This window comes from Sporothrix brasiliensis (genome assembly GCF_000820605.1).
Source record: "Sporothrix brasiliensis 5110 chromosome Unknown Cont20, whole genome shotgun sequence".
Taxonomy (NCBI): Eukaryota; Fungi; Ascomycota; class Sordariomycetes; order Ophiostomatales; family Ophiostomataceae; genus Sporothrix; species Sporothrix brasiliensis.
Window position 1 is genome coordinate 6,727,465 of NW_024467139.1, and position 12,808 is coordinate 6,740,272.

Sequence of the window (12,808 nt, forward strand, 5' to 3'; positions counted from 1 at the left end):
GCGTGCAGAGAACATGGCCGGGATTAAGCGGCAGGGGAAAAGACGCACAGGAATGTCGTACGCACAATGGAAGAGCAATGGAAGGGAGAAATGTGAGCGGGTGGCCGTTGTAGGGAGCGAGGGAGGGGCCCAAAGCGTTTGAACGACAAGCGAGGCACTCCAGGAAAGGCCCCCCTGAAGACAAACCGTCTCAAAGAGCGCGAGAAGCAAACAACGCCGGCTGGCATGGACCCCTGCGGAGTGTCAAATGCGAAATGCAGTCCAACACCGTGCTTTAAGAGGTGGTACGAGCCGGGCCAAGATAATAGCTGCTGTATTATCACAACAAACAAACAGTGCGCGTGAATTTGTGCACATGCCGTGTCACGGGTGACTATCATGGCTGGATTTTCCATGAACCAAGTCGGTGTATCGTGGGATGAGGCACGCGTCAAAAGGAATAGAAATGGTAGCTGATGGCGGACTTGTAATGGTATGTCTTCCCATGCAGTCGACTCGGTATCAGACGGCACGTCTATATATCAGTGGCAGGCTGCCTTCGGCATGAACTGAATACTGGACTCTTGTACAACCATACTTGATCAAAAATGCTGATGGTTATCGTTTTGTGCTTCTGAGAAACATACACTACGTTCTTGTACAGTTTCGGCCAGTTTTCTTCTGTTGATGTTCAGAATCCCAATAACCACAGGGTGACAAATGACACAACCACCTGTCACAGTTCTCCACACGAGTGTCTAAATCGCCTCAGCCTAGCTGCCCGTAAGCCACCTGTGGCGTCCTGTCCTGCGCTGAAATGCGTGGCCTGTAGTGCGCCCGCCGCCTGGAATGGTCTGGAAGGCCAGCGTCATCACAAGGCAGGCAACAAACCCACACTTACAGGGGCATCTGGCAGCTCCCAGTTGTGCCCCACCCGACATTGATCACGTCCGTCAACCTCTCGCCTCCGACCCTGTCACGCTGATAAGTATTCACAACTCTACCATCCATACGCAAGCTCCTCCTACTGCTTCTACGTAAAATATACCTACACCAACATCTGTATCACCCTCACTGCGATCCGACTGACTCCGGCCGCCGACGTCCAACCTTCGACTTCCAGCCTCTGAGCGGCAAGTCATCCTCTTCCCCGCACTCCTCTCTGTTTCTATCACTCTTCTCCCTCCTCTGCTGTTGGCGTCGCTATGGCCCTGCGGCCACTTCGCATCCTCTGCTTCGGCGACTCACTCACAGCCGGCTATACCCAGGATGGCTTACAATACCATCCCTACCTCCACATGGTGCGCCGGAAACTGCAAGAGGCCTTTCCGGGATTGCAGGTCGACATCGAAGCGGATGGCATGGACGGCGGGCTCACACAACACTTCTCCAGTCGGCTGCGGACGGTCTACCGCGAGCGAGGCACGCCACAAGATAGCATCTTCGACTGGGTGATCGTGCTCGGCGGTACAAATGACCTAGCCATCAACAGTCGGCCAGAAACCATATTCGAACATCTCGAGCGCACGTGGTCCTTTGCGAAGATGCGAAAGACCAAGGTGTTGGCACTCACTGTTCCCGAGGTAGCCATTCTACGACGGCCAGGCGATCCGGTAAACCGCATCAACAAGCGCCGCGACGAGCTCAACTCGTTGATCCTCGGCTACACAAGCTCGAATTTGTACGTATTCCTTTGCCCTTGGCGCATAGTCGGACGACACCCGGCCCAGGTTTCAGAGAGTGGTACTAATTGATGCAGCCATGCGTTTGACTTTAAAAAGGCCTTTTCATACGAAGACATGTCCGCCGACGAGCGTAGACGCTACTGGGACGACGCCGTGCACTTCTCACCCGACGGTTACGACCGCATGGGTGAACTTGTCGCCGAGTCTCTCATTGGCATCCTTAAGGCAGAAGAAAGCGCTGCCGCCGGCCCAGAGCCAACAACACTCTCTACGGTGCGTCCCCGGAAACGCAAGATGTTCCGAGATGATGATGTGAACTTCGATGAAGAGAAGCTGGGGCCGGACGAGCTCCGCCACGGTTATGTAGTTGTACGGCGAGTGGACCTCGACTAGATGATAGAAGGGGTTAGACAGAGTTGGCACTGAGATTCTGCCTCTTGTTTTTGTTCTTTCTCGTTTGGGTACTGTTTTCTCTTCGTGTACTGACTAAAGGATACCCACAAGGCCGCATGAGATAAAACTGGAGTTCTAGTAAGCTTTTTTATGATATTTTACTACATGGGCTAGATGCAAGCGATGATAGGTCTTTCAATAAATGTAGAGATTTTTTATAAATTCTTAAGTACTCTGTAGGCAGTTCGTAAAAAGAAAGAAAAATAAAAGTTAATAAACAAATCTAAAATAAAAATAAAAGAATAAGCATAAACAAGACGAGCGGCATGCTGTCGCTTCCAGGTCCAGAACGCCGATATATGCACATATGCATGAACCACCACCTGTCATCCTACGGCCACACGGCGGTCATATCTGGCGAGAGTGCTCAAGCTGCAAGATTCTGCGCGACAAATCCCGGGTAAACCTGCTGAAGCGCGTTAGAAATGCTCTCGACCTCCTCGGCCAAGCTCTGCACGTTGGTGTCCCACTGGCGCAGCTCCTTGTCCACGGCACCCTCAGTACGCCCGCTGCCCGCTTCGCCCGACGCCTCGCCGCCCTCAAACCACACATAGCCGTCAATCTGGTCGATGCGGCCCACCAGTCGGCCTTGCTCGACCATGTGTGCTGTCGTCTCCTCGGCCTTGGCCGCGTCCAGGCCCAGCAGCCGCGCCAGGTTGGAAATCGGGATATTGCGGTACAACAGCGAAACGCCCAGCAGATTGTGCTCGACGACAGCCTTGGCCAGCACCGTCGATCCGTCGGCCGTCGTCGCCAGCTGGTGCGGCTGCAGGCTCTTGGCGAACTTGTCGACCTCGGCCGGCGTCAGAAGACGGTTCAGAAACATCTTCTCAAGAATCGAGTACTCGTCCACGAGGTGTGTCGCGCGGTCGTCCTTGTAGAGGCGACCCAGCACACGGCTGCGCGTCGGTCCGGCAGGGGCCAGAATGGCGCACTTGATGGCCATGCTCAGTGTGTGCATGCGCTCCTCCTCGGCAATGGCGGGACTGTAGCTGATGTCGTGATACGCCGTGCTGGCCGCCAGAAACTCACGCTTGGCGTCGTTGATGCGTGCCTGCGACAGCTTGAAGTGCAGGTTGAGCTCTTGGTCGTGCACGTCGAATATGACGCTCTTGAGCTTGTTGAGGTACGACTCGGCCGCCGCGCTGTCGTCCACCTCCAGGTAGTCGCGCACAATGCGCACCCACACGCGTACCTTGTCCTCTTGGCTGACCCGGCGCTGGCTGCTGTCAAGTGGGATGCAGGCCAGGCGCTTGGCCGCCGCCGCGTAGTCTTCGTCGTTTTCGTGTGCCGTGGCCACAAGATCATAGAGTTCCGCTGTTTGTTCCAGGAAGCTTGTGTGCTGTGCGGCAGCCTCGAGCTTCTGCAGCAGGTGGTCGCCCACACTAATCCACACCGTGTCGGACGAGTCTTTGTCGAAGCTGCGCAGTGTGCTGATCAGGCGATCTAGCACCTGCCGTGCTGCCACAATGCCCAATGACCGCTCAAAAACGGCGTCGCCGATAGCGACCAGGTCGTCCTGGATGGTGGCCGGACCGGAAATCGTCGAAAAATCACGGAGGATGTCGAGGAGGGCGGTGCCAGCGTCTTTGGCGTCGTCGACACCCGCAAGGCGTTCGGCCACCTTGCTCGAGATTTTGGCCATGGTGTTGTCTCAGTGCCTTATTCTGGCCCCGTCACTATTCTTGCAGTAAGGGAAGTGTCGTTTCTCGGCAATGCAGAGATGTATCGCAAGTCGGTGCTACTCAGATTGAGGAAGCATACCAAGTCTGGCTAGCAGCTCCTTCCCCACCTTTCCGTCCCTTTATCGGCGTGACGCACGATAAAGATAACAGGCTCTGCCTAAAGTCGACCAGCGCCCAATTCGCTAAGCAAAAGTCGCTAAGCAATAGCGTAAATAGCACACTTGTCGCTAAACCTGGGCAGGGTTTAAGTTGGTGTCAGCTTATGGCCAAAAGTAATTACCAGTTGCTCAATTATGTTCAAACTCATATTCACTTAATTTAAATTCCTTTCTGGTGTATCTTGTATGTTCCTTGTTTCTGAGATTTTCTGGGGTGTGTAGTTTTTTTTTTTTTTTTTTTTTTTTTTTTTTTGTAAAATTAACTGAAAATGAAATGGTTGGCTAAACTGTTAAACTAAGTATACCATTGCCATTTACCAACTTTATACCTGTAAACATAACACTATGGAAGAAAAACCACAAGGAAAGTTTATATAGCGCTGGGCACGAATAATATAAAGATTCGTTCCATTGTTGAGGGGTTCCTTATTCCCTTGGACCATTCGTCGTATCTCATCCCAAAAGATAAATCCTGCTATGTTGGCCCTGTGACGTGTCCCCTCTGCTTCTTTTTTTTTATATCTCGCGCTCAAACTCTTATTTCAACTCGGCCTGGCTCTCTGCCCACTCCAGCCTCTTTTGCTCTAACCATATGCCCTTCTCGACCCAGCGAGTTTCTAGCCACTTAGCAAGTTCGTCGTCTTTGGTGGGCAGCTCGACCAGGGGGAACCGCCGAACGTGGACGTGGAACCGGTATCCTTTGCCGTTCTTGCGGTCACTCAGACGGGCGACGCTGAGCGTCTCCCACATGGAGGGCGGAATTTGGAACTTGGAGCCTTTTTCATAGGCAATGGTGAGGTCGTAGACAGCCTTGACTTGCGGTGCCTTGCGGAGGTGCTTGACAGTAGTGACGAAGCCCTTGGTCCGTGGATAGAGCAGATGCTGCGGCTGCGGCCGGTTGTGCTCGGTGCACCAGGCCATGGAGTCCTGGTATTTGGCAGGTGTGTAGCGCGTTGCCTCAGAAAAACTGACAAGCCACGTCGGCCACCGGCGCTCAACAATACCCGCGAATACTCGGTCCAGTTCTTTCTGATCCCGGTCCCAGCGGCGACTGATCAGGGGCATCCCGAGTGCCCACAAGCCCCAGCCCAGGAACGGTACCCATTTGAGTTGTGTTTTGGCGAAGTAGCGGCAGCGGCCAAGCATACCCACGCGCATAGCCAGGGCTTGGATCATGTAAAAATCGGACCAGCCCACATGGTTGGCTACGACAATGGCCGACTCGCCGCGCGGGAGAGCATCGCCAGAGTCAGTGATGACGGCCCCGTTGGCATTTGTGAAGATAAGTTGGATCCAGGCCCAGCCGGACTCGGCGAGTGCAGATGAGATGTTGTAACAAACGTCGGGAACGAATGGGAGGAAAGGTAGGAGAGCCGAAAGGAGAACATCCACGATGAAGACCCAGGCGAGCCAAGGAAAGACTATGATTACACCCCGAACGTGATCAACTGGGGAGGCCATGGTAGGGCGATGAATCCGTGAAGATATGGGCGGTGGGTGGAATGACGGCAGAGTACAGAGTCTGGCTGCCGCGAGAACAGGGCAGGATCGAGAGGAAAGGACCGAGGTCGTTGGATCAAGGACAGACTTCAGAGACGGCAACTGAAGCTTCTGCAGGTGACGATCTACGGGAGTGTCGTGTCGCCGCGGTGGCTTTGCGTTCAGGCCGCTTACGTGCGCCTTGACTGTTTCACGTCTTATGCATCCAGCGATAGCCCGCGTGACCGGGGTAGTGAGAGTCGAAAGCCCGTTACTTCGTTACGACTCAGGCAGGCGAAGCTGGCCAAAACGGGTTTGTGGAAGAAGCCGTTCTTCGTGCTACGTCAGCTCAATCATTTTATCTTTTTTTACTAAGGCGAAAGTGCGTTTTGGGGAGTTCATTATTCGAAAGGACAGCACATGGAGCGCAGGGACAAGGAGGTTAGAAGACCGCTGCCCATGGTCTCAGGCAGGAAAGTGCACTTTCAAGCGGCCATATGCGCAGACAGCGCATCGCATCATATGGCCAGTTGCCCACCACGACACGTTGGAATTGGATGCGGTGCCACTCTCAAGATTTAAACTGAAAGTGCCGTTGTTGCAAACTTGCAGTAAGCCCTAGATCGCCTTGCCCCACAGTGCGTCAGTGAGCAGACCCCATATCCTCCGGAGGGGAGTGCCAGAGTATCAGTATCACAGGTTGGTTGAGAGTAAGAAAATCGGGTGTAATACTTGTTTCGCCGACACCGCCGTCCGTCTCACAGGCAGTGTCCGTGAAAGATGTCCCCAAAGAGACAGTGTTAGAGGCACAGAGCAGTGGGTGGAAATACTCGCAAAGGACACTGCCAGTACCGATCTGGCCCGGAACTCCACGAGGGCCAGCTCCGAACGGCATACTAGCTATCATGCAAAAAGGGACAAGGGCAAGGGTGGAGAGCAAAGGCAAAAGGCCGGATGCGAAAACGAACGGAGCACTCCGTAATTCCTTCGTATGAGAGACGACGAGAACAAGCGCAGTCTAATCATGCTTTCCCTTTTTGTCGTCGCATTCCTTCAACCAGGCACGATTGGCAAGCGTGCTAAGCGCTAGTGCGAATGCTGCAGTTTGGTACACCGAGGAGGCGGAAGGCAACGAAAGGAGGGAAAGAACCCACCCAAACCTGCTGTACATGTACATCGTACAGGCGCAGCAGAGCGTTCCAAGTCTAGAATATGGACAACATGCCACTAAAGTTCTCGAGCCCGCCGCCGAGACCGACTTTCAGTTGAACGTCTTTTTGCGTCCTTCACATTGCACCGGGTCGAAAGTGGTGGAGTCGCTATACGCGGTCTGCTGACATAGATGCATGTACATTCCGACGTGTCCTGGTTAGGGAGGAGCTGCTCGTCAAAACGTGCTGCACAATTAAGAAGAGGGGCGAAATGGTTAAGATAAAAACGGGAAAGCTATGCAGACGAAAGAGGATGGACCTCAAAGGAATCGCCGTACGACTTTTGTTCAAAGTGACATTCGCTCGTTGTGGTCAGGGATTCCACGGCAGGGCGAGGAAAAGCGGACCATCTTTCAATCTTGGCACGACGAATAATGTGCCCTGGAAGCGGAAATACCCAGTACAGAACATTAGAAGTGGGACCGACGTTTTTTATGCCCCTCATGTCAGCGGCTTGTGGTGCTCAGCCCCCTAGGGCAAAGGATACAAAGAGAAATTCGTCGTACGTGACAATACGTACAAGGACAATGTAAGATACTTTGTACCCGTACCAGTAAAGCAAATTCCAAGAGAAGCTAGAAGGAAGCGAGAATACGTAATGGCTTCGGCATGGACTGATGAAGGAAGTTGTGTTGACGTGCGCCGGGTGCAAGAGGACCGAGAATGGATGACAGTAAAAAGAGATCAAAGGCAATTTACAAGACGACAGAAGAAACGAGGTATGGAGAAGGGCAAGGGAACCCACAACGAAACGTTGTAAGAGTAGCAGGGAGGAAGGACACCAGCGACGCCACTTTCTACTCTAAATTGGGGCGTTGCAACCGTCTTCCGGCCGTTCGTCGCTCTTGCGGTTCACGGCTTTCGCTCCAAGGCGTCGGGGTTCTGCACCATTTCCTTGCCCGTCTCGCCTTTCAACCTTGGCCGTTTCTGCTGCCGTCGTGACTCGACGGCTCTTTCTTTAATATCTGGTCTCCCCATGACTTCCTCTGATATTCCTCCCTGTTGAAAACTTCGTCCATTCCCCTGGAGCCCATTGCACATCATCTCGTTGCCTCGCATCTTGATAAAACGGCCAGGCCCCCATCTCACATCTCACAAAACGCGACATCACCACGCAAGAGAAGACTGCGTCAATTCAATTCATTCGACTATTTAAATCGCAGCGCACGTTCTGCTCACAGGGCAGGCCTCACAGGACACACTTCACGACGGCCAATATCCAAAGCAACGAGCATTCAACCACAACAACATTGTCTTCCCTCTAGACACCATTCGGTCAGTGTTACTTGGAACGACATCGCTGCCTCCCGTCTTGGCCACTCACGCCCTCCTCCTGTTCAATCCCATCAAACACACTCTCAACCGTACTGTTGGATCCTCTCGCTTGTTCTCCTTTTGTCTTCCCATCCCCATCCCACCCCCATCTCACTCCCCTCTAAACAGGTCTCAGCATAATTTCGTCGTCAGCACGGCATGGTCGATTGAAGTCTCCGCCAACGCTCCCGCCAAACCACAAAAGGCTCTCCTTCCTCTTATCTGTCGTGCCTTCTACGAGCTAAAGTGGAAGCTTTTTACACCAACTAGAGGCTGCAGAGGCACCTGCAAGCTGCCAGTGTTCTTCCAAGCGAAATCGCCACCGTAGCCTGCCACAGCGCACTAAGCCCTTCCCCTCCTTTCCGCCTGCCAACCGCCCACGTTCGACAGAGGCCCCCTTTTGTGGTTGCGCATCATTACCTGCTGTGGCTGGTTGGACCACTCCCGTCGACCCCTTCCCGGCAAAGTTGGATGTAACGCTCTTCTGAGGCTTCCAAGAGTTTCATCGTCCACCCGTCGGATTCCCCTCGCCTTTTGCATCTGCATCGAAAGAGCATTACCGCCTCTATCGACGCTGGCGCTGCCTCGTTCTCTCCACAACCAATCCGTGATCGACTGAATTCTTTTGTTGGCACCCGGCCACCTTGCCAACCTGCGCAGGACGTTCCACGGACGCCTTTCAATCCTATTTATCGTCCCTGTGCCCGCTTGCGCTCCGCTGGTGTTCATTCTCCATCTCGTCCCGCCACGATAATGACGTCGACAATGGCATCGCTCCAGGACGACGGCCTCGCGTCAACCAACACGGGCCTCAGCTTTCTGAAAAATATCTCCGAGAAGCGCGTAACAAGGGGTAAGTGTTTTTCTGTCGATGCGCAGTCAGTGGCGCTCCTTGATAGATCCCAGAGATTCCTCGATTGCTAACCATACTCTCCAGATGGTAACCCGCCAAAACGTCGCGGACCCAAGCCAGACAGTCGGCCAGCTCTGACGCGCCGCCAGGAACTCAACCGCCAGGCCCAGAGAACACATCGCGAGCGCAAAGAGCTGTACATCAAGGCACTCGAGGATGAGGTTTTGAGACTAAAAGAAATCTATAGCAACATTGCCCAGGACAAAGACCGCCTGGCCGATGAGAACCGCCAGCTCAGACAAATCCTCAGCAACAGCGGTGCTGCTCTCCCAGCGGGCCTTGGAAGCAGTCTGCTTGACGACACTGCAAGCAACCCGAGTGTCGGCTATTCCGCGAGCGCATCAGGGAGCTACGGCGCAGCTCCCAGCTCACACACGAGTGCCTTTACCCCGCCGCCAGTCGGTTCCGCCAACAGCCAGCACGGATTGACCTCTCCGCATGGCACTGGTCAGTCGCCCCACGGCCTCGCGACAGGAAACATGAGCGATCCTCGAAAGAATGCCGGTATTGACTACGAGCAAGCCGGCATTGATTTCGTCTTAACGTAGGAATTCTGCCCCCCTCTCTGTCGGTGGCTGCGGCTGCTCTACCACTGTCTCCTCCTTCCTGGCTGGCTATGGCTCATCTGGAGCCTTGCGCCGTGTTATCCTCGTCTCTACCCGCCATATTGCCCACCGTTTCTGCCTCTTCCCATGCTGGCCCGTTGTCAGACTAGCAACCGCCCTAGCAAGCAACAACTTGTTTTTGTACACGTGCGCCTCTAATTGGCATTGTCGGAACATTTCTCAGCCTCAGCATCAAGAAAAGGAGGCCGGCTATGTGCACAAGGATATCAAAGACGCTTGATGGCGTTTCCCTGCGGCGGGTGGTGACGTTGGCGGTATATTGGCATAGGCTTTTGAGCGGTCCGTGTGCCATGTGCTTCTACCCCGGGGTTCATCCATTGCTATGCCCTCCCCTTTACCCCAATGCCTACACGATCTCCTGGAGGGTAAGGACATGGCGGTAAAGCAGACGATGTGCCACCGAGAAACACAAGAATACACCGAAGGGACGGACTCGGCGACAGTATGGCTAACGTTGGATTTTATTTTTTGCAATTGGTCAAAAACAGGCTCGAAAAGCCGTGCATGGACCACCTGCCATGGTTGCTTGAACGCGGAGTCGAAGCCGGCGGAGAGCCATGCGGCCATGCGCTGATGGCAACGTGCCCGCCCGAGCCGTTCCCGGAACTGACGTCCGAAATCCCTTTTGGGTACAGCAATGTCAAGGGTGCAGACATCGGATCCGGCCAGCGGACGTGGGAGCTCTCCAAGGCAGACCTGAACACTCTGCTGGCCCTCAGCGCCAAGCTCAACCTCGACGGTGAAATCACACCCGTGATGGCATGGGGCATGGTGCTGGCACACCCGCGCCTGGCCGAACTCACAGAAAAGGACTTTCAACGCTTGACTGAGGAGCTGAGCAGCAAGGTCCGCTGCTACGGGTACGCATTCAATCCCATGCTTGTACAACACACACACACACGCACGCCTGTTCGGTTTGTTCCCTTGCTTACACATTCAGTTTCGGTGCCGTAATGGAAGAGTTCGAGGTCCGTGATGCGATGGAGAATGTCATGCCTACGAAGCCTGACGCTTATGTGTCAGATAAGTATAGCTATGCCGTGGCCTTCTAACAATGCCTCGTTTCTGTTTTATGCGACATGCGTTTTTTTGTTCTAGCTGCAAGTTTTCTTGGACGTCTTGATGTTTTCTTTTTGTGTCTTGTATACCATGGTGGCAATATGGGGTTTTGTGGTCCACATGGGCAAGGTCGGATGGTGAATTGGTTGACTTATCTTTTGGGAAGACTTACGTTTTAATGGCGGTCCCGGCTGCGCCAAGACACCGCGATGTGCTTTCTTCTTTTATACAAATATGTTTATCAGCCTCGACGCTGCGTCAGTATCGTGGTTGCCTGTCCTAGATGACTGCATGCCTTCTTTGCTGAGACCGTTCGTAACACACCGTCATGCCCAGACTATAAACGAGGTATTTGAAGTCCTGAAAGATCTGGATGGGACCGTGTGACCATCCGCCATCGTACAGTCCTGGCAATGGCTCTCCTATGGTCCCGACGCTGCTCCTTGGAACTATATTTTCACCCGTCGGCCAGGTGTCTAGGAGCCTCAATTTGGATCTTGCTCGCTCGTCCCTCTGGCCAGGGAATCGAGGAAACGATGTTGTATCAGGCGCGGGCCAATTCGGCCGTTAAATGCAATGCCATGTTTTGATTTGCTCATATTAAGGCGGATACGGCATTCCAAGTGATACTCGACGACAGTCCGGGGCAAAGGCTAGTCAGCCTGGGAAGTGTAGAGTGCGGAGGGCGGCGTTAACGTAGAAAGTGGTGATCTGCTCTCACTGTGACGAGAGCCGAGACTAACGGGGAACAACCTTTAAAGTAGGAGGTTTAACTGTATCTTGGAGTCATGTATTTGGCAACAACTGTATGTTGTATTTGGTGCGGTTAACATACTGGTACCCAAGGTCTACAATGCGGCGCTGAGATGAGTCTGAAGCTGGTGACGAAAGGCGTTCCTTTAGGGCGCCGACAAGCCGTGTGTTCACTGCTGGCTTTCTCATGAAAGAGCAATATAATGCCAAATAACGACAGATAGTACTGCTTGTTGGGAATTGTGTGAGGTCGACCTTGTCCGGCTGATGTCGAAGAGTACCTTTATGCTGGTCGTATTTGTTGAGCGGCAAAATGCCTTCACCGTTGACCTGCGCCGCAAGGAAAGACATTGCCAGCTCATATGGTGCGAAGTGTCACTTTCCGTGGTCGCCCTCACACGATGCATTTACAATCAGTGTTGTCGACGTGCATTATTCCATAAATTTGCCAGTTAATTTGCGCACAGTCGACTGTTGGACCCTAGAAAGTCTCGGTGCTGAGCTTGAAGTGGGTGTCACTGAAAAGTAACCCCTGTCTCAGCCTCTCGTGTCGGCAAATTGACTGGCAGGACAGAGGAAAATCCGAAAGCGGCCGTGAGCGGACACGGGAAGAGCCAGCACCTGACATTCAAGTAGGGGGCTTGGATGGCCTTGGCGAGATGAGACCTGCTGTCACCTTTGTCTTTGGTTTGCTCCTTGCTCACTGGTCTCTCATATGGCTGGTAAGATACAAATTTGCTCGCTCAAGTTTGCTGCGCCGTCGCAGTGCTGCCCCTTTTGGTTACGGTCGTCTGTATTTTGCTTCAGGAGACAAAAGCGGGCCCCAAGATGCCGCCGCGCCGAAAACAGCCTGATGGGAATGGGGAATGAGGAATGAGGAGGATGGAATGTCACATTGGCACTAGGTGCTACAAATGCAGCGCGCACCGAATCCTTAAGATCAAAATACGACACTGCAGCGAGGGCAATCGCCTGGGCCAAGCTGCTCTTCGCTCAATACGGCGCCGCCAGACCTGTCTGCGGTTAGAGTGCTCCTTTGGCGATGTCGTTTGCATCGGGTCTGTCATCCGTAATTCTGTGCCTCTCGTATTTGGATCGTTCCCATATCACTTTCGCCATTCTCCTTTTATTATTTTAAAGCAGAACTCCGAACAGTAAACGCGAGGCCCGTGCTGAACCGCTCAGAGCCCTGGAGTTGTTGGGCTCTGTCAACGGTCTTGGACCAGGCCGTCCTGCCGTATTAGTGGAGGGGCGTGATGCAGATGGTCCCTGTCGGTCCCTGCTGAACGTGGCTATTTTAAAATTAAACCACGACACGAGAAGGAACAGGCGCGTCGCCAAGACAAACTCGGGCGAACTAGCGCAGGGAAATAAGCATAACCGTATTTTCTTGTTCTTTTGTTGACAGTGGACAAACGTACGGCGTGCGGAAGCATTACTGAGTACGAATGTACCACGACATATGTAATGTCGGCGCCCCCAGTAAAACGTGC

The 12,808-nt window shown here is 53.4% G+C and overlaps 5 protein-coding genes across 5 annotated transcripts; 3 read left to right on the plus strand and 2 right to left on the minus strand.

The window, feature by feature from the left end:
* Nucleotides 1–1,184: 1,184 nt before the first annotated feature.
* On the plus strand, nucleotides 1,185–2,057 carry SPBR_07705 (lipase, gdsl; the record flags this gene model as incomplete). The annotated part of the gene is made up of 2 exons (XM_040765959.1): nucleotides 1,185–1,660; nucleotides 1,739–2,057. 2 exons carry the CDS (start codon nucleotides 1,185–1,187, stop codon nucleotides 2,055–2,057), a joined length of 795 nt encoding a protein of 264 aa, XP_040617771.1.
* A 427-nt stretch (nucleotides 2,058–2,484) lies between these two features.
* Nucleotides 2,485–3,762, minus strand: SPBR_07343 (COP9 signalosome complex subunit 4; the record flags this gene model as incomplete). Its single annotated transcript, XM_040765597.1, has 1 exon — nucleotides 2,485–3,762. One exon carries the CDS (start codon nucleotides 3,760–3,762, stop codon nucleotides 2,485–2,487), a length of 1,278 nt encoding a protein of 425 aa, XP_040617772.1.
* Nucleotides 3,763–4,497: 735 nt separating this feature from the next.
* On the minus strand, nucleotides 4,498–5,421 carry SPBR_07659 (1-acyl-sn-glycerol-3-phosphate acyltransferase; the record flags this gene model as incomplete). Its single annotated transcript, XM_040765913.1, has 1 exon — nucleotides 4,498–5,421. One exon carries the CDS (start codon nucleotides 5,419–5,421, stop codon nucleotides 4,498–4,500), a length of 924 nt encoding a protein of 307 aa, XP_040617773.1.
* Nucleotides 5,422–8,717: 3,296 nt separating this feature from the next.
* Nucleotides 8,718–9,425, plus strand: SPBR_07829 (uncharacterized protein; the record flags this gene model as incomplete). The annotated part of the gene is made up of 2 exons (XM_040766083.1): nucleotides 8,718–8,817; nucleotides 8,902–9,425. The coding sequence occupies 2 exons, from the start codon at nucleotides 8,718–8,720 to the stop codon at nucleotides 9,423–9,425; spliced, it is 624 nt and encodes a 207-aa protein (XP_040617774.1).
* Nucleotides 9,426–10,076: 651 nt separating this feature from the next.
* Nucleotides 10,077–10,555, plus strand: SPBR_07952 (uncharacterized protein; the record flags this gene model as incomplete). The annotated part of the gene is made up of 2 exons (XM_040766205.1): nucleotides 10,077–10,363; nucleotides 10,444–10,555. The coding sequence occupies 2 exons, from the start codon at nucleotides 10,077–10,079 to the stop codon at nucleotides 10,553–10,555; spliced, it is 399 nt and encodes a 132-aa protein (XP_040617775.1).
* Between the last annotated feature and the right edge of the window lie 2,253 nt (nucleotides 10,556–12,808).